The 20,214-nt window shown below is 42.1% G+C and overlaps 1 protein-coding gene across 2 annotated transcripts in view; it reads right to left on the bottom strand.

The window, feature by feature from the left end:
- The window catches only part of LOC126198824 (nose resistant to fluoxetine protein 6-like), a 304,466-nt gene that overhangs the window by 168,131 nt on the left and 116,121 nt on the right, over positions 1-20,214 (bottom strand). For both annotated transcript variants that reach the window (XM_049935395.1, XM_049935396.1), the window contains exons 4-5: positions 15,500-15,585; positions 8,277-8,458 (exon numbers count right to left, since the gene is read on the bottom strand). In XM_049935395.1, coding sequence (XP_049791352.1) covers positions 8,277-8,458; positions 15,500-15,585 — 268 coding nt within the window. The remainder of the gene's footprint in view (positions 1-8,276; positions 8,459-15,499; positions 15,586-20,214) is intronic.

Raw genomic sequence — 20,214 nt, 5'->3', positions numbered from 1 at the left:
AAAATACCTTTGTTGCATTTGCAACTCTCGCGATTTTTCGGCTCTTAAAAACCTGTTTTGTCTCTTGCTGCATTTGTGATTGCTGCATTTCATTTTTGTAAAACTTTACAAAAGTTGAAACTTCCTGGCAGATTAGAACTCTGTGCCGGACCGAGACTCGAACTCGGGACTCTTGCCTTTCGCCGGTAAAGTGCTCTACCAACTGAGCTATCCAAGCACGACTCACGCCCTGTCCTCACAGCTTTACTTCTGCCACTATCTCGTCTCCTACCATCAAAATTTTACAGAAGCTCTCCTGCTAACCTTGCAGAACTAGCACTCCTGAAAGAAAGGATACTGCGGAGACATGGCTTGGCCACAGCCTGGGGATGTTTCCAGAATGAGATTTTCACTCTGCAGCGGAGTGTGCGCTGATATGATACTTGCCCGCGAAAGGCAAAGGTCCCGAGTTCGAGTCTCGGTCTGGCACACATTTTTAATCTGCCAGGAAGTTTCATATCAGCGCATACACCGCTGCAGAGTGAAAATCTCATTCTGTTTACAAAAGTTGTCAGGTGGAAGGGAGTGGACTTCTGAATACAAATTTACCTTTGACGTTTGGGTTGTCTACACACAGGGGTAGGGGCAAATGCATGACATTGTTACTCCACCTCCTTCCCCCTCCCCTCCCTGCTTCCCCTCCTCAGTCCCCCCCCCTCTGCTCTCCTAAGCCAAATCCCCCCCCCCCCTTTTCCCACTGCAGTCACAAGGCAGTATTTTACTGCCTACTGAAACGAAACACCCAGTTAGAATGTACCCAAGAGCTGCCATCGTGTAAGTAATCACAGCAACCTCACAGCTTCATCAGCAGAACACACGCACATCTTTGTCAAGTTTCGGCTTGTCTGAGACCTCACAGACTTCACAGCAAACTGATGCAGCTTTTTCAGCAACACAGACACCCACACACCCACACACCGTACGATGGACTAGCTCCCTCACAGAGGAAAGTTTCATTTCATCGCCGACGAAAATTCGATCTTTGCACAAAAATAAAATAGAAATTTAAAAAAACCGAAGCTTGTCTCTATTATTTACCAAAATATCGAATGATTTCTTCTCTAACAGTCCAAAACACGTGTCAAGACTGGCTGTCTTACTGGTACTACTGTTGTAACTCACATATTGACGTGCTCTTAGCAACGGGTGTTACTCAGTCTTTGTACGCCATTGTTCTACAACAGTACAAACTTGTGTGGCTTACTTATTCACACAACTGTTGTCACTTATAGGTTAAGTTGGACTTCTCAACAAGTATAGTTCGATGAATATACCGCTTCATGCAAGGCACAATGGAATCTCAAATTAAATCTCACAATGTTATTTCCATGTCTAAAGCGCCTGTACCATTGTTATGCAACAGTAAAAACACACATGGCTTGCTTATTGTCGCTACTGTTGTAACTTATAGATTAAAGGTGCAGTTACATGTGTTTGCTTTACATCTAATTGCTCTGTGCCTGTGCTTGCCCCATCCTCAAGTAGAGGCTTGCTATAGTTGCATGCCTCTTTCTCAACATTTGCGCTTGGGTGATTCCATTCACACCTAGAGAGAAACAGGCATGCTACTACACGTTATCAAGTTGCAGTTGCGAGTTAAGTGTGCCTATGTGGTTGGCCAGTGGTCGGTGAGTTTGTTTATCAGAGCCAGCCGCCAGCATGTGTGCTAGCAATGTGCATCAGCGAGACTGAAGCATAAACACGTTCTATAAAAGAAAATTGAAGACCACCTAACATTACTTATAACTCTCACTGCGAGGAAAAAAACGCTTGTTAGATCCTTAACATAAACAGTAAACAGGGCAAGAATATGCAGCTGCACATGTTGTGTTTATCTCGCAAAGCATTTAATCACAATGATGAAATCTGAATATGAGAAAACCTTATTTTAATTAGGAAAGTAACAACTCTCAAATAAACATGCTTGGAAAATCTTTCAGTTTATATTTGGAATGTATATTTTTGTCCACTTTCAGAGCTCATAGACTGAAGCACTGGAAACAGTCGGAAACATCTGGACATTTTGTTGTTGCTCTGATAAATTCGATTCGCTGGCTAGGCCAGGTGCCTTGGGAGTTGCAACTTGTGAATAATAGGAGAGAGGAGCTTCGGAAGTACACGGAACTTCATCACAAGGACTGCTGACGGCTAATGAAGAAATACCAGATTCCATTTTCAAATCAAAGGTACTTTATGGTTATACATTTCTTCTAGAGGTATAAGTGTTCTTTTATTTTCCTCTTATTGATAGAAATTATTTATGAATCAGAACGGTCCGTAAAGGAATCAGGATGGCTGCAGCACAAGTTGGCCATAATCACACCCAAACTTCAACGTGTATTTATCAGAAGTATGAATAAAGTTTTTTTTATTTTGTTGAGATTTCCATTTGTCGTTTCCTGGTTGTTATTTGTGAGGAAGTGTAGGCAGTTAGTTAGTTTCATTCTGCCTTTATAATCAAAGGAACTGATTAGGCTGAGAAAATGAAATCATGACAATACTTTTACTTTGCCAAAGTGCTAAGGCAAAGGCAAACTTGAATGCATGTAATAAAATGAATCTTTAAAAAGTGAGACATAGTAAAACAAAGCCCCAAATGGAGCCAACAGCGGACAGGTCCATGAGCATTCAACATACCTCCTGTTCTGGTATGGGAAGACTCCTGTGCACCTTATTGCCTCTTTATGCAACGGCTGCATGGGCCTACTGTGCACAGAAAATTACACAGGTGCAATCTCATATTAAGGTACACTTGTCGAGGACAAACTTAAGCTGTCGCAGGGTGGAAAGTGAATGACACTTATGAAATAATATACTGAATAGTATTTTTAATGTCTCAATTAAATACAATTTCGAATTGATAAGAAACGAGTATTTCCATGCTTACAACTACCCATCTCCGACTACTTTTCAAAGTCAGATAAATATTATAGTGATCTCATGCTAGGGTATTAAAATTATCTTGCAAAACCAAACATTTGTAATCTTCTCCTAACTTATGCAGTCGCACATAGGAAGTCGATATTTAATATCCTTAGTCTTCCACAGTGTCATTCTGTAGTTATAAATCGTAGCTTAAAGTTTGGTAAGAGGATGTTCAATAGCCAAGGAAGACATAAACGTTTCTCACAACACATATCAGGGACACTTAACAAAATCAATAAGATAATTATTGATATCAATGTTCACTTCTGGGCTTCTGATGACGTATGAATCATCTATATATCCCTATACTGTAATTGTAGCTCTTCCACATTAAACCGCCTATTCCACCTGTCTTATCCGTGCTCACAATCACATTGTGTTCCCTCAGTAATCTCCTTGCACATAGAAGTCACGGTTTGGTGTTAGGTAATCACGTATCTCCGTTTTGTTAAATCATGCGTTAAATCAAGATCCATAAGCCAATAGTCGTCTATATGAAGTTGCTGAAATATCCCAGGCAGATCACTCTGGGGAATTTGACATGGATAACTGTTAAATACACCTTCTTTAATATTACACACTTCTTTCTCTAATTGTTATTGGCAGTCCAGTGTTATAGTGTCTGATAGCTACCTGATATATGTGCAATATGTGCAGCCCACATCTCTCTAATGAGAAATACGGTTTGTGCAAGTTTGAATATCTCAGCAGGCCTCAACTTGTCTGAGACTCCGCTGACTAAGCATAGGTACACATATTAAAACAGTCCCCTTACGAATTCATGGCGTCACTTCCGGTTATGCCTTCTGAACTTGGAACAAATCTCGACTGGTCTGAGAGCTTGCTGACTAAAATACATGCATATCCTAGCACAATCCCGTTGACATTACGTGCATGACGAAAGGAGGGTGAGGCAGGAATGTTCAGTACACTATTCGGTGTGTTATTTCATCGAAGTGTCTTGCTGTTTTCACTGTGCACGGAATAAGTTAGTATTATCGTCGGAAGACGACGAACATTTGTACTGCAAAACAAAGTTAATAGGAACAAAGTTAGCACCCGTGATCTAGGTGTAGGGTTTTCTATTAGTAATACAAACGTCTTTGGTTCCAGGTTTGGACCCTGCCACCGCTTAAATTTTGAACAAAAATCAGCATTGTCAGCCGAAGACTTCCGGCATACTACAAATGGCGTTGTCAAAGAGGGCGGATGAGTGGACAGAGGTTCAGGGCAATCTCTTACCCATGGAGTGCGAAACTGCTCCTAAAGACGGAAGTATCAGCAATGATCAACGGCGTGAGGATGCAGAAGGCAATGGAAACCACTGCATTAAGGACACGTAACGTGTAACCACAGGATTTGTGGCCTGTAATTGAAAAAGTGTCGTGATGGTCTCTCCATTGGCAAAAGATTCCGGAATAGTCCCCTATTCGGATCTCCGGGAGGGGACTGTCAAAGGGGAGACGACTATGAGAAAAAGACTGAATAACCAAAGAAAGGATAACGTCCTACAAGTCGGGGAGTGGAATATCAGAAGCCTGAGTGTGACAGGGAAGTTAGAAAAGCTGTAAAGGGAAATACAAAGGCTAAATCTAGATACAATGGATCAGTGAAGTGGAATGGAAAGAAGACAAGGATTTCTGCTTAGATGAGTATAGGGTAGCATCAACAGCACCAGGAAATGGTGTAGCAGGAGTTGGATTCGTTATGAGTAGGAAGGTAGGACAGAGGGTGTGTTAGTAAGTACACTTCGTGATAGGGTGGTGCTCACCAGAATCGACAGCAAACCAACATCGACAACGATAACTCAAGTATACATGCCGACGTCACAAGCTGAAGATGAAGAGACAGAAAAAGTACATGAGGATACTGAACTGGTAGATCAGTACATAAATGGGAAATGATAATCTAATGATCATGAGGCACTGGAATGAGGTTGTAAGGGAAGGAGTAAATGAAAGGGTTACTGGAAAATATGGTCTTGATACTAGGAATGAGAGAGGAGAAAGACTAATTGAGTTCTGTAATAAATTTCAGCTAGTTATAGCGAATACTCTTTTCAAGAATCACAAGAGAAGGAGGTATACTTGGAAAATGCGAGGAGATATGGGTAGTTTTCAATAACTTCCATGGTACTTGAGGGAGCGCAGTAGAGTTTACAAACTTTTGAGGAAGACAGACACTGGAATACGTCCATCAAGTAATTGAGAAGATAGGTTGCAAGTGCTACTCTGCGATGAAGAGTTTGGCACAGTAGAGAAATTCATGGTGGGTCGCATCAAACCAGTAAGATGACTGATGACTCAAAATAAAAAATAAAGAAATATAATAAAAGAAAGGAAAAGTCGATTGCCTCCTTACTGTTGTCTTCGTAGAGTTATTTCTATACTTCTACCTGTTTCATACTCAGAAAAGTGGTTTTGTGTTTTCAGTTTTATTTCGCTTAGATTGAGTGTTGTGAGTACTGCGAATCTTGTGAATGAATTATTTTGTACAATTCCACATTCATATATATATATATATATATATATATATATATATATATATATATATATGGATCTACTAGAACAACTGGAAATTACGATACAAAGCATGGATAATCAGAACACACTGAATGAACAGCTAACTGATGATACAAATAACTTTTTTAAACATTTCACTGGTTTCTTTTAGTAACTACATTTTTAGCAATTGGCAGGATACCATCATTTAATGAGGTCCTTGGAACATGGATACGTTATCTGTTTGTGTAGACATCTCTGTGACTTCCTTGTTTACTTGCGCGTGAGCTCACTCGCGTTTCATTGTCGTGTTTGGCTACGTGGTGTGTGGTATCACGGGCGGTTTACACCGATAGAGGAGAGAGCCATGTGGTTAGATGTTGAACACCATAGGCGACACCATTTTAAAGTTTTTTTTAATATTTTTACGACTACGTGGAGATGCACCTTGGAAGACACGGCTGCAAGAAGGGAAGTAGCCACGATGTTTTAATTTTGTTATCAATTTTACTGTGCCTGGTGCATGTTCCATTTCAGCGAGTTTTAACAGGTTCTTTTACTTTTTATTATTCTGATGATGGAAGCTTGACTTCCGAAACGCGTCAATCTTAGTGTTTTACACTATAAACAAGTGGTTGAGCCGATATATTTTTTAACATGTATATTCACAATCACGACCTCTCATCCAGTATGGATAAAATCAGAGTTATTGTTATCCTTTTACCTGTTTCATACCTGGAAAAGTGGTTTCGTATGTTAAGTTGTATTTCGCTTAGGTTGTATGTTGTGAGTACTGCGAATCTTGTCAATGAATTATTTTGTACACTTCCACATTTATATATATATATATATATATATATATATATATATATATATATATATATATATATATATATATATGTGTGTGTGTGTGTGTGTGTGTGTGTGTGTGTGTGTGTGTATAAATTAGACAAATTTTGGATGTACAGCAGAAAAATGGATGCATTGGTGCAGGAGTTTGGGAGAGGGCCAGTGATTATAGGGATAGCATCTAGCACTAGATATGAGTAATGACTTGGAACTGAGTGACTGTGAGGTGGTGGGTGACACACTTGAAGTTGTGTGCCTATAGTTAATAACATTCTGTGTGGTCTAGTAATCTAATAAGTATGTGATTAGCCAAGTTGGTCTGATCGTTTATGAGATGGTTTTAAGAGTGTGGTAATATTGTTATAGGGTGAGAAGATGTTATTTGTAGTTCATTCTTACGATATTCGCGTCTGTGTCCTTAGTGTAAATTTCTGGTGGTAATTTGGTGTTGTTGTGCCAACAAACATAAAAATGACGATGCCTTCATAGCTTGTGTGGACCTGGAGCAAGTCTTCAGCATAATTGGAATGGGATGTTCTAAATCAGCGCTGACTATGCCGTGCCTAGCAGCACGTGGGCGCGAAGTGCAGGCAGCGGGCAGGCCCAAGCTCGGCCTGTCTCGGCTTTGTTCGGTCCTTCCCGAAAGTATCCGTGCAGCGTGACTTTTTATTTAGTATTGCGGCGCGGCATTTTTCGGTCGGCAGGACTGTCTTCATTTCAGCATAATCATTCGTCCAACGCTGTTTTACCTTTCGCTGTTTGTCGTGGTATGAAAGAGGCTGCCCTTCCTCGACACACATTCATATACTTCAGTGAAAGTGTCTCCAGCAGAGTTCACGCCGTCATAAGGGCGAAGGTTCACTCCCTATACTAACGTCCACTAATAGATGTCCAGTTACATTTGATCAGAAAATGTAGCGCAACGAATAGCAGGTAGACATTCTACGCCTCTATGGAGAATGTAAGTCAGAAAAACAGTAATGACTGGCGTGCACCGCGCGGAGTGACTGCTTGGTTTGAGATGCCGTATCACGGATTGCGCGGCACCTCCCGGCGGAGGTTCGAGTCCTCCCTCGGGCATTGATGTGTGTGTGTTGTTCTTAGCAGAAGTTAGTTCTACTAAGTTTAAGTGGTGTGTAGGTCTAGGGACCGAAGACCTCAGCAGTTTGGTCCCTTAAGAATTCACACACACACACACACACACACACACACACACACACACAGGCGTGCTTTTAAAGGAAACAAGTGGCTAACGAGTAAAAGATATAAGGTGCTATATGGAAAGGCGTACTTTTATTCATATCTTCGTAGCAGAGGAAGTAAAAAGAAAGGCAATCATTCTTGTCAATGTCCCCTTGGTAGCTAATCAACATTTTCTTCATACATATTTTATATAGCTGATTCAAATGACTCTAAGCACTATGGGACTTAACATATGAGGTCATCAGTCCCCTAGACTTAGAACTGTTTAAACCTAACTAACCTAAGGCCATCACACGCATCCAAGCCCGAGGCAGGATTCGAACCTGCGACCATAGCAGCACCGCGGTTCCGGACTGAAGCGCCTAGAACCGCTCGGTCAGATCGGCCGGCTTTTATATAGCATCTGGATAAAACAGGTATTTGGTCACGATAAATGGAACACCTTGTATATTAACATTAGCCTACAAATGAAGTTACACCAGATGCGAAATACTATATAGAAATGTACTGCACATTGTGGGAAAGTGAAAGCGTTTCAGATGCAGTGTTGGCGAAGAATTTTGAAAATTAAGATGTCAAATAAAGTACGAAACGGCTAATAGCCAGAATAGTTGAGGAATGAAATCTACGGAAAAACATATTTGCATTAAGAAGGGAGGGATGTACAGCGGAAACGAAACGGAGTAATGAGTAAATGAAATAAATAAAGCTGATTTCATTTAAATGGTTACTGAAGTACACAATGCACACTGAACTCACCGAAGGAACAGTTGTGTCCCAATTGATGGCGGGAGTAACGTTGTCAATCTTGTAGACGTGATAGAGTATGACCCACGCCATGGAGAGGCACTTGAGGCCATGGACGCTGCCGAAGCCCGAATTACTGATGGCTGTGAGAGAGATCCAGTTTCTGCGCACCGAGAATGCTTGCCACACCATGCCTGTAACGATAAGAAGACGAAATCTCAGGGGGATTTATTTATTAGTAACATCTTTTTGTAAGTAATCAGTTATCCAATGTGGCTCACTACATCTGCACATGCAGCGTTTATAGTTAGCATCAAACGTAACGTTTTTCGTGTAACAGAACTTGCTTTGCCACACCACGTTACTGTCAGCCAATCTAACCTGCAACATTCGTGAATCCTGGACTCCTCTTCCTCATCCCTCCAACTCACTGCCTGTGCCAAATGAGTGCCCAGTGGAAGCACATGCTGTGGCTATATCACATAAAACAGAATATTTTTTTGTTAGTATTGTTTGGAATCCGCTCGTCAGCGAGTGTATAGCAAACTCGAAGCACAGTGTCGCAAAATATTCCGTCCGTCCAAAGTATATACCATACCTTCAAATATTGGCATATAAAATTGTCATTGCAATTAATTTTTAATTTAATCCCATCTATGACCGTAACAAATAATCATTTTTCTTTTAATTTTTGACGTTTCAGAGATTTACGAAGAAAACGGCGTCATAAGAGATTTTGAAGACAGCTTTTAGAATTTGTAGGAAAATCCACCCCGACTGATCTTTTAGTTTTAAAATAACAGAGTTGCAAAAATGCATAATGGTATTGTGATTAACATTTAAATTAGGAAATGTCTTTAAAAACTGCTAACATGCTCAGTCGGAAGACAAGTATTTTCAAATATGTCATTAAACTTTTATTTAAACTATACCTTGTACACAAGGGAGTTTGGTGATTGTGTGACGGGCATTAACTATTGTCTCAGGAGAACCCATGCATCAATTAGAACATCCAGTCCTCACCATAAAGGGTGTCCATACGCAGCTGTCGAATAAGGTGGATGAATAAATGCTGTTTTGGTCTGACATGATTAAAGTGATACGGGTTTCATCCACTGATTGCACTCGTATACAGGAAATGATGTTGCCTCTTATTCATTGTGTGGAGCAGTAATGCAAACAAAGTGAGGCTATGACTTCGCTGACCAGTTTAACAACTGAGGTCGTGGTATTACGTTCTACTTGTGAATATTATCATTAGTTTGACTTATTTGAATGTTGTTAATGTCCTGAAACCATGACATTAGGAGATGTAATTTCAGAATACACTAATAACTGTTGTCTGGTAGTCTGCCAGTAGGCATTATTTTCTTAGACAGTGCACTAACAACTTTTTTTTCTCTTTACATTTCCTGTAATGTTTATCCTTTTTCAACAACTCTACTTAATAATTGTTCATTCTCAATTGTTTCTGTCCAACTTCTCTTATCTAAGTAATATTTCTTGTGTGAAGTTAACTACTATTAGTACGAATTCGATATGAACTTAAGAATGAAGCCTTACACAATGGCAGTGTTGTAGAAAAACATTCTCGGACTTGTTGCAATGGCAGTTACCTCAGACGTCTTCATTAATTCGGTGGCTCAACTTTTAAAATAGCAAGTACAGGATGACAAAAATAAAACTGGTCTGGAAAATATTTACAACTAGCTTCTCCACCGGCTTCACCTGTGTATGTGTCCAACACATATATTGAATACACCTCCTCTTACCCCTCTCTGGGTCCACCAATTCCTCCCTGTGTCTGCCCATCACATCCTCCCACCTCTGTCTCTCTATCTCCTCCTCTCCACCGATTCTGACAACTAAACCTCGAGAAATCGCCTTCATTGACATAGCTTGGCCATACCCTCAAGGAAGGGAAGATGTTAAATGACTGCTTCCCTAGCTTCGGAAAGCGAATGCCATATTGTCCGATAAAGCTTCGAATTTTACTGGGCGATTTTTGTGAGCATAACATCTAGCAGATTTTAATTTTACGTTTCCACCCGGAAAGTAATTGTACAGAAAAAAATTTACAGAAATTCAACCGTTTAACTCGAACCCATACTACGCATAAACAAAGTGGGTTGACTTCATCACCCTCTTTGAGGAAATCGATCTTCCACATCTTTCCAAGGACACACACCAAACGAGATTATGTTAAACAAAGTAGAGAGAAACGAGTGGGTGGCCCCACTTCCACTCGCCCCAAGAAGTGACATCTCACGGGAAGAAACAACACCTAAGGGATTGTGTCTTTGAATGCTAGGGCTGTGACACGAATGAGAGCGAATGACAAAAAGCTAGGCCGAAAGCAGTCGTTTGATTTAGACGAGATGGTGCTTCCTAGATCTCATCCTAAGTCATCTGTTCTCAAGAAACTGAACAAGAAGTGTCAGTTATTGTGTACTGGCTCGTACCGTATTGTGAAAATTCTCCACGAAGGATGTTTCCTCCTATCACATCCCAATTCTTGTGAAGCTGATAGGCGTGAGTACTACAGAGATCTAAGAAAATTTCTAAAGTATAGATTTATTGTAATGTTGCTTGTAGTTATGCCTGTACTTGTTTTATTTGCGAAGTATTGTATAGTGTTTCTGGATATGTGTATGTCAATGAAAATATGTAAGAGCGCTTGACATCTTATCAAATAATCCTTGATTGAGATAGCTTTTTGCTCGAATGTACGTAATGTTAATAAGGCTTAGGCAAAGCCGTGAATTATTCGCTTAAACGATGCCACACTGTATGATAATCTACGGTGTACTAGAATGCTGATTCATGTTTTGATAATTGCGTCCTATACACACTGATTTGTGCCTCCTTGTCTACAGTTTTACGTAATGTTAAATAGTAAACTGACAGTTAGTGATTGTGGGTGTGGATCCTCTCTTTAACTGTGTCACTAATCAGTGATATTTCATTGCAATTACCTATTCGCGGATGACTTTCTGTGCTTGAAGCATGTCCCATAAGGACACTCATGACCAGTCATTACATGGACTACTCATTGTAGCACACATAGACGTAGCATTGGTCGCTATCCTACAAGTTTCTATGAGGTACAGATCTCTATAATCAGACTGTATATAGCAGTTTTAAAATTTATTAACTAAACACATCAGTGGAAGTAATCTGTAGTGCCTAATTAGTAACACAAATTTAAATTCTATGATTTTTGGGTTGGATTAAATGTACTTTACCACATGTTTTTCAAATGTATTTTGATTAAAGCTTTGTATGTATGTGTTTTTTGTCTATGTCCTGAACAGTATGCAGAATATGAGTTACTGGGTAGATGTTTAAAGTGCGTCATGTAACGTTAGCTTCTGGGGCATTGCGATGTTGGCATTCGCATTTACGAGCTTTGTTGTTTTTCTGGCAATGGTCGTTTTGCTTTGTTTCTCTAATATATTGGTTTAGGAGACTTGATGCACCAACCTTTTGTTCATATTATCATATTTGTTACACCATGGAAAACATACCGTTTGTAATTGAGTATTGTTAGTTAATTGTCAAATGACTAAATGTAATTTAACAGAGCATGATTTTATGTGTGAGAATCTTGGAGAGACTATTGTCACGATCCTGGGATTAGAATCCAAACATTTTGCAAAGTTCTGGTGCACATCTTATTTATAGACTGTCGTGTGGCTAGCAGTGGTCCATAGACATTCTGTATATTGTTAAATGAATAAACAGGCTAACGTTTTGGTGAAGAAAAACTGTCTCACCTCTGTGTGATATCAGTCAACACGAAACAAAAGAATATGTACAGTAGTGATATTTACTCACCCTGCCCGATCTCGATCAGGTGCTAATGTATTGTGAATCCTTGGGCACTATAATCCTGTGTTCCTGCATATAGTGAACTTTTCACAAACACTATCACAAATGAAAAGCGTGTGTGACGAGCTTTGAAGTTTTGAGAACTTACGAGTCGCCTGGCTGCGAACGGTAGCCGACGGTCTCATGCTCAGCTGTGAACATGATTGTTGACAGGACGTGTGCATTCTTAAACCCTAAAACTTTCTGCGAGGGGTGTGTGGTACATATGGGTACTCGAGGAGTGCTTGTGGCGTCACTTTTATTATGAGTGTGAGTTTAAGAGAGCTTTCTGCTCTATCAAGCACCCTTGTTTATTTAGGTTAAACGTTTTGAACGCTAATAATTGTTGAGCCAGTAGAAAGGCTTTATAGTACCAGCTTATAGGTTGTGCAGCGGATCGGGACCAAGTTCTGTATAGAGCACGAATTTGTTTACCGTGAGAGGCATCAGCTCACAACATAGAGCTGGTAGCATTGTGCGAATGAGTCTTAAGCACTGATGCTGCGATTTGACTTTGTTTCATGATTCTGTGAAGTACTCAGCAAAGAGTTGGCAACACTTAAGTCTTCTGACATGCACCTGCGCACTCGTAACACATTGCCTCGGCATACCGCCACTATGATGACGATGTGGGTGGAGGGGCTGCTTGCGGTCATCAACCAGACGCTCCCTCAATGCAAGCGTTTCTCGGCGGGTGCACAGTATATATAAACAATGAGTGTACAATGAGTTTAAATCACCTAAGCAAATTCTTATAAAGCACTAAGCCATATGACCATGAGCCTTCTTTGGTATTGCACAAATTCATTTTCTGTGAAGGTTTCAGCACAGCACAATATGAGAAAGCCTCGGGTCGACTTTGCTTCTGTATAAGTTCATACACTTTTTGTCAGCCACTGACAGAAGACTGCAAGTCGACTCTGAGTTTGTATTAAGTCTACATTGTGTTTGTGTAACTTCAACATTTTCTTTGGACCATCGCTGACCGTCGATTCATGAAGACATTGAGTCCACTTAGCATTGTATCGAGTCAAATACCTAAAAATTGTTACGATCTGAATCACAATTAATCCGTGATTCTTTCTATACAGACGTAAGATATGAAATTATTGAAATCTGCTACACCATATGTAATTCACAAATGATCAAGTCTTTGTTTGTCATTTGTTTGAAGCACTCTGTATTTCCGTGAAAATTTTGTTCACTAGAAGCTGTGACTGATCCATGGATCCTTATTTTTACCTGTAAAGATGCAAATACTTAAAAACTGGAAATGAATAATAATTTTCTGTAGCAATCGCTATATGTGTAAATAAGTGATCAGCTTCGTTGTGTGATTCTATCTGTAATGCTTCCTGAGTTTCTTACTATACATGTATTTTTAATCATTACTAAATACCGTTACGTACTGAATGTATTTGGTAAGATGAAAACTATGCAAGTAATGGTACAATGATTCTCACCCTAACGCGGTCGAAGACCTAAAGGTATTCGGTATTTTTACTCTGTTTTACTCTATTACTCTATTTACTCTAACGGGCATTTTTACTCTATTTTTAACATTATTTTACTTCTGTTCCAAAGATATTCGATATTAAATATAAGTAACACTCAAATAAAACAGTCAATGGTCGCACAGAATTTGATACAGTATTTAGCAAAAATTTCAGATGAAGTTTATCACTGAAATCAGCATACAGTGTGATTAAGTACAGTCACTGATCTGGTGGCAATACTGATTGGTTTTCAGTGATGTTATTAGCCTCGCTTCTGTTTGTGGCAGTCGTTCGTCTCCACTGACCTGACGAAAGATCATGGGAATCAATGATACTGGGAGAACCATACCTCACCAACTCTTGGAGAAATTGTGTGAGGCAGTTCTTGAAGAGGTCCTGAACGCTCACCAGTATGTGGCAAGAATGGAAAATCTGATATCATACCTTTACGACCAGAATAACAAATGATATATTCTAGCAAGACAATGCAATACCCCACACAACAGACTCACTAAGAAATGTGCAGATATTTGACTGGTCTGTCTGCTCCTCTGGTCTGCCATTGTGTAGCATGTCTGGGGAGCATTGGAAAGACATATACTTTCATACCAACCTCCAGATAGCAGTCTACAAGAACTGAAGTAGGATGAGTTTCAGGCACCAAAAGAAATTTCTCAGTATTACATTCGGAAGCTATTTGCTTCTGTTTCATAACGAGTACAAGAGTATACCCATTTGATATCAGTTGTGAGATGAACATTTCCCCATGGTAAGATAAATTCATCATATTCGTGTAATCCTGTACATTTGTGTCAACGTATTTATTCTTGTTCGATTGATCAGAAGTTTTGACGCCTGACAGACCAGATTTCTAAAGAAGGAAGGAAGACAAGGATTTAACGCCCCATCGACGACGAGGTCAGTAGCGATAGAGCACAAGCTCAGATTGATGAAGGATGGTGTGGGTAATGTATGTTCTCGTTTTCAAAGCAACCATCCCAACACTTGCCGAAAGAATTTTTAAGAAAACGTGGAAAATCTAAATATGGATGGCAAGGTGGATATTTCAACCGCCACCCTCCCGACTGCGAGGCCATCTGGTTCTAAATGTATGATAATATAATCGGCAATCAAAAAGCTTCCGTTTGAGGGCGTTGCTGCAGTGTATATGCAACGTAGCGTGATTCTGATGCAGGTATATAATCACCGACATGTAGCAAGGGTTTAGTGTGGCATTTGTGTCTTTCTGACACGCGTGCAGTAAAAGTGGAAACACGAACTTTGACGACGTTGTTATCAAATGCGTCCAAACAGAACCATCAGGCTGTTATTATTTTCTTGGCTTTCGAAAGACTAACACCGGTAGACATCCATTAGAGAATGAAGAACATATTAGAGCATTACATGTTTTGGAAAGCACCATTGTGGAATGGTGCACCAAGTTCCGTGCTGGTCGTGGTTTCACACAAGACGCTGGTCGTTCCAGGAGGCCAGCCTCATCTAATACGGAATAGTGGGAGAAACCTGAGCACTCCCCCCTCCGCCCCCCCCCCCCCCCCCTATAGTCCTCATCTCTCCCCATGCGATTATCATGCCTTCGGTTCCTTAAGAAAGGCCTTGAAGGATCGAAAATTCCCACCAGATGAGGACTTGCAGCAGGCAGTTATGGACTATTCGCACAGTAGGCCGCGGTGTTTCACCAAATGGATATCTTCAGCCTGAAGCTTCAATTCTTACGCCAATTTTGCCTGAGGACTGTATTGGCTTTGAACAGAAACTTTTCTGATCGGCAACTATGTTTATATGAACTGCACATGCTTCTTATAGGAGATAAATGGAACTCTAGATGAAATTCGTCAGTGTTATTACCTTTCTGCAGTTGATTGCTCTTTGACGTGACGATGTCACAGACTGTAGAAGCGATGAGGATGACTGCTACCAGGACCATGGCTCCTCTGGAACACATACTCACAGTTTCAGTGTCGAAAGTAAGGTAACATGCAATGACATTCTAAAAAAGAGAGAAATTTATTAATTCAGTTAATGTTCTAAACTAGGAAAGCGACTCATCATATCTTCTGCTTCAGTTTTAATACTGTCTGGTGTTAACTGAATGTAGATTTCAGTCGAAATGTTGTTCAGCATGGCCAGTGGAAGCAAAACAGAAGGATATCAGCACTGCATCTGCTGTCAAAAATGTTTTACAACGATACGAAGAACACAAGACCGGAATCCCAGCAAAATGAGAAGATGTAACATTAAAAGCGACAAGTCCCCTAAGAATTATGAGTATGCAGTTGATATGTTTGTGCCGGGCAGGTTCCCATAATATGGCTTGGCTGGATGAGCTGGGTTTTTACGGCTGGACAGAGTGACCGTAAGGTAATGGCAAGGGTTGGCGTGAGGTAGGTGTTAGGCATCAGGTAGCAGCGGTTGGCAATCCCAGTAATGGGGGAACTCAGGTAGCATACCTGCTGAATGAGTTAAGATGACCAAGTGAGTGTATAAAATGAAAACCTAACATATTCACTGAAATACCAAAACAGATTACAGACATGCAACGAAACCTCTAAAGACAATGTCTGATTCACGATTGTGAAATGAACTCACTAAAATTAGTACCCTGCAATAAAATTATTATTAACAAAGTTATTAACATTTGTAATTATAATTTCTTATAAAGTCTGGAACTAATGAAGCAGACACGTAATGTATATGTACAATACATCATTTGAAAGCTCTTGATACCAGTAATCGAGAGAACATGTCACTATTACTGATAAAAAATAGGTAAACATCTATAAACTATTTATAGAATAACATGGAAAAAGGTACATAAGCTAGAACATCGCTGTTAGCACCAACTGTGAATAGGTTTCAAATGGATGATGTACACAGCCCATGAGCTGCCAATTTTTATTATCTTTTGTCTTAGACCCGGTTTCGACACCGCTAAGGGTATCTTCATCTTCTGAAAAGGTCGTGAAATTCCTACCTGCCCAGATATCCAAGGCTGCAACTAAATACACACCTCAAAAAAGTTTTGCATCACCCCAGTTCCCAGAACTCTTGAAGATAGACGTTGACTGTGGATATTGTATCACAGACACAGTCCCTTTGACTGTTCAAAGACGTCACTAACCCCGGCCAAAGATGTAAACAACCATGTATGAACAGCGCCTATTAGACGGAGGGAGTCCGACAGCTGATCAGTTGCAGTCATTTCACCAGGAAGGAGGTACATGGCTCGTGTTGTCTGTAGTTCAACCATGCCTAGACAGTCAATACCTTCTAGACTCTCAACAAGGGAAGTGTCCAGGCGTCTCGGAGTGAACCAAAGAGATGTTGTTCGGACATGGAGGAGATACAGAGAGACAGGAACTGTCGATGACATGCCTTGCTCAGGCCGCCCAAGGGCTACTACTGCAGTGGATGACCGCTACCTACGTATTATGGCTCGTAGGAACCCTGACAGCAACGCCACCATGTTGAATAATGCTTTTCGTGCAGCCACAGGACGTCGCGTTACGACTCAAACTGTGTGCAATAGGTTGCATGATGCGCAACTTTACTCCCGACGTCCATGACGTGATCCATCTTTGCAACCACGACACCATGCAGCGCGGTACAGATGGGCCCAACAACACGCCCAATGGATCGCTCAGGATTGGCATCACGTTCTCTTCACCGATGAGTATTGCATTGCCGTCAACCAGACAATCGTTGGAGACGGCCAACCCGGTCAGGCTGGACGACTTAGACACACTGTCCAGCGAGTGCAGCAAGGTGGAGGTACCCTGCTGTTTTGGGATGGCATTATGTGGGTCCGACGTACGCCGCTGGTGGTCATGGAAGGCGCCGTAATGGTTGTACCATACGTGAATTCCATCCTCCCACCAACAGTACAACCATATCTGCAGCATATTGGCGAGGCATTCGTCTTCATGGACGACAATTTGCGCCCCCATCGTGCACATCTTGTGAATGGCTTCCTTCAGGATGACGACATCGCTCGACTAGAACGGCCAGCATGTTCTCCAGACATGAACTCTATCGAACATGCCTGGGATGGATTGAAAAGAGCTGTTTATGGACGACGTGACCCATCAACCACTCTGAGGGATCTACGCCGAATCGCTGTTGAGGAGTGGGACAATCCCATCCAATGATCTCAGGAAACCCTTTATCTACACTCCTGGAAATTGAAATAAGAACACCGTGAATTCATTGTCGCAGGAAGGGGAAACTTTATTGACACATTCCTGGGGTCAGATACATCACATGATCACACTGACAGAACCACAGGCACATAGACACAGGCAACAGAGCATGCACAATGTCGGCACTAGTACAGTGTATATCCACTTTTCGCAGCAATGCAGGCTGCTATTCTCCCATGGAGACGATCGTACAGATGCTGGATGTAGTCCTGTGGAAAGGCTTGCCATGCCATTTCCACCTGGCGCCTCAGTTGGACCAGCGTTCGTGCTGGACGTGCAGACCGCTTGAGACGACGCTTCATCCAGTCCCAAACATGCTCAATGGAGGACAGATCCGGAGATCTTGCTGGCCAGGGTAGTTGACTTACACCTTCTAGAGCACGTTGGGTGGCACGGGATACATGCGGACGTGCATTGTCCTGTTGGAACAGCAAGTTCCCTTGCCGGTCTAGGAATGGTAGAACGATGGGTTCGATGACGGTTTGGATGTACCGTGCACTATTCAGTGTCCCCTCGACGATCACCAGTGGTGTACGGCCAGTGTAGGAGATCGCTCCCCACACCATGATGCCGGGTGTTGGCCCTGTGTGCCTCGGTCGTATGCAGTCCTGATTGTGGCGCTCACCTGCACGGCGCCAAACACGCACACGACCATCATTGGCACCAAGGCGGAAGCGACTCTCATCGCTGAAGACGACACGTCTCCATTCGTCCCTCCATTCACGCCTGTCGCGACACCACTGGAGGCGGGCTGCACGATGTTGGGGCGTGAGCGGAAGACGGCCTAACGGTGTGCGGGACCGTAGCCCAGCTTCATGGAGACGGTTGCGAATGGTCCTCGCCGATACCCCAGGAGCAACAGTGTCCCTAATTTGCTGGGAAGTGGCGGTGCGGTCCCCTACGGCACTGCGTAGGATCCTACGGTCTTGGCGTGCATCCGTGCGTCGCTGCGGTCCGGTCCCAGGTCGACGGGCACGTGCACCTTCCGCCGACCACTGGCGACAACATCGATGTACTGTGGAGACCTCACGCCCCACGTGTTGAGCAATTCGGCGGTACGTCCACCCGGCCTCCCGCATGCCCACTATACGCCCTCGCTCAAAGTCCGTCAACTGCACATACGGTTCACGTCCACGCTGTCGCGGCATGCTACCAGTGTTAAAGACTGCGATGGAGCTCCGTATGCCACGGCAAACTGGCTGACACTGACGGCGGCGGTGCACAAATGCTGCGCAGCTAGCGCCATTCGACAGCCAACACCGCGGTTCCTGGTGTGTCCGCTGTGCCGCGCGTGTGATCATTGCTTGTACAGCCCTCTCGCAGTGTCTTGAGCAAGTATGGTGGGTCTGACACACCGGTGTCAATGTGTTCTTTTTTCCATTTCCAGGAGTATATTTAGACATATTTAGATATCTGAATGTATGTAAAATAGTAATTTGACTGGCATAGGGCTGCAGCGCCCAGGAGTATAAGTACACTAGTTTTAGGTGCAGCTCCAGATGTGACGAACAAAGTTAATAAATCTGATTTTTGCTATGAAATTTGGAATGAATGTTATAACATGAGATTGCAAAATAACCAGTAGTATTTAATATATATTTCAGAATGTAGAAACATTATTTTAGTATCTGTACAACCTATGACAATGCCATGAACTGTGACTGCAGTAGTATTTAATATATATTTCAGAATGTAGAAACATTATTTTAGTATCTGTACAACCTATGACAATGCCATGAACTGTCACTGCTGGCGTGAATGTGGCTACATTAGCTGATAGTGGCTTGGCTAAAAGCTGTGAAGCTGAAATCTGGAAGAGGGAAACGAATCTCGATGTGCAAATCAATCCGTCTGGAGCAGAGAGTCTGAGCACTACATAGAGAATGAACATGGAGGAAAACACTACACAATACCAGCATGAGCGACTGACAACTGAGCACAGGGAAACAAAGCACAGTGCGAGGCAAATATTCACTCTACGGGGATTGATATGTGCATTAGGAACGCCACACAAGATCTGTTGCCACTAGTAGGTCTATGTAAATGCATGGGTCAGAGGCTCTATCCATGCCATGTTTGGCACACGCCCTCTGCAGTGCCAAGGCTGCTTGCTCCATTGGTAGGAGGGGGGGGGGGGTGGGGGTGGAAGAAGATTAAGTAGGCTGGAGTAACAACTGATCCACTGGCACTGGTGGGGAAGAGGACTCTGCCACTGGCGAGTGTGGGGAAGAGGACACTAGTGCGAATTCTAGGACTCTGCATCGGCCCCACTGATGTCCTATTCTGTTGTCGTAGGTAGGACAGCAGGGGGCGCTTAGGGGACATCAGCGGATGAGCTGTTCATTGGAACAATGTCACAACCGA

Source organism: Schistocerca nitens, chromosome 8 (genome assembly GCF_023898315.1).
Source record: "Schistocerca nitens isolate TAMUIC-IGC-003100 chromosome 8, iqSchNite1.1, whole genome shotgun sequence".
Lineage (NCBI taxonomy): Eukaryota > Metazoa > Arthropoda > Insecta > Orthoptera > Acrididae > Schistocerca > Schistocerca nitens.
Note: the sequence above shows the minus strand (reverse complement) of the source record. Positions and strands in the feature narration are given on the sequence as shown.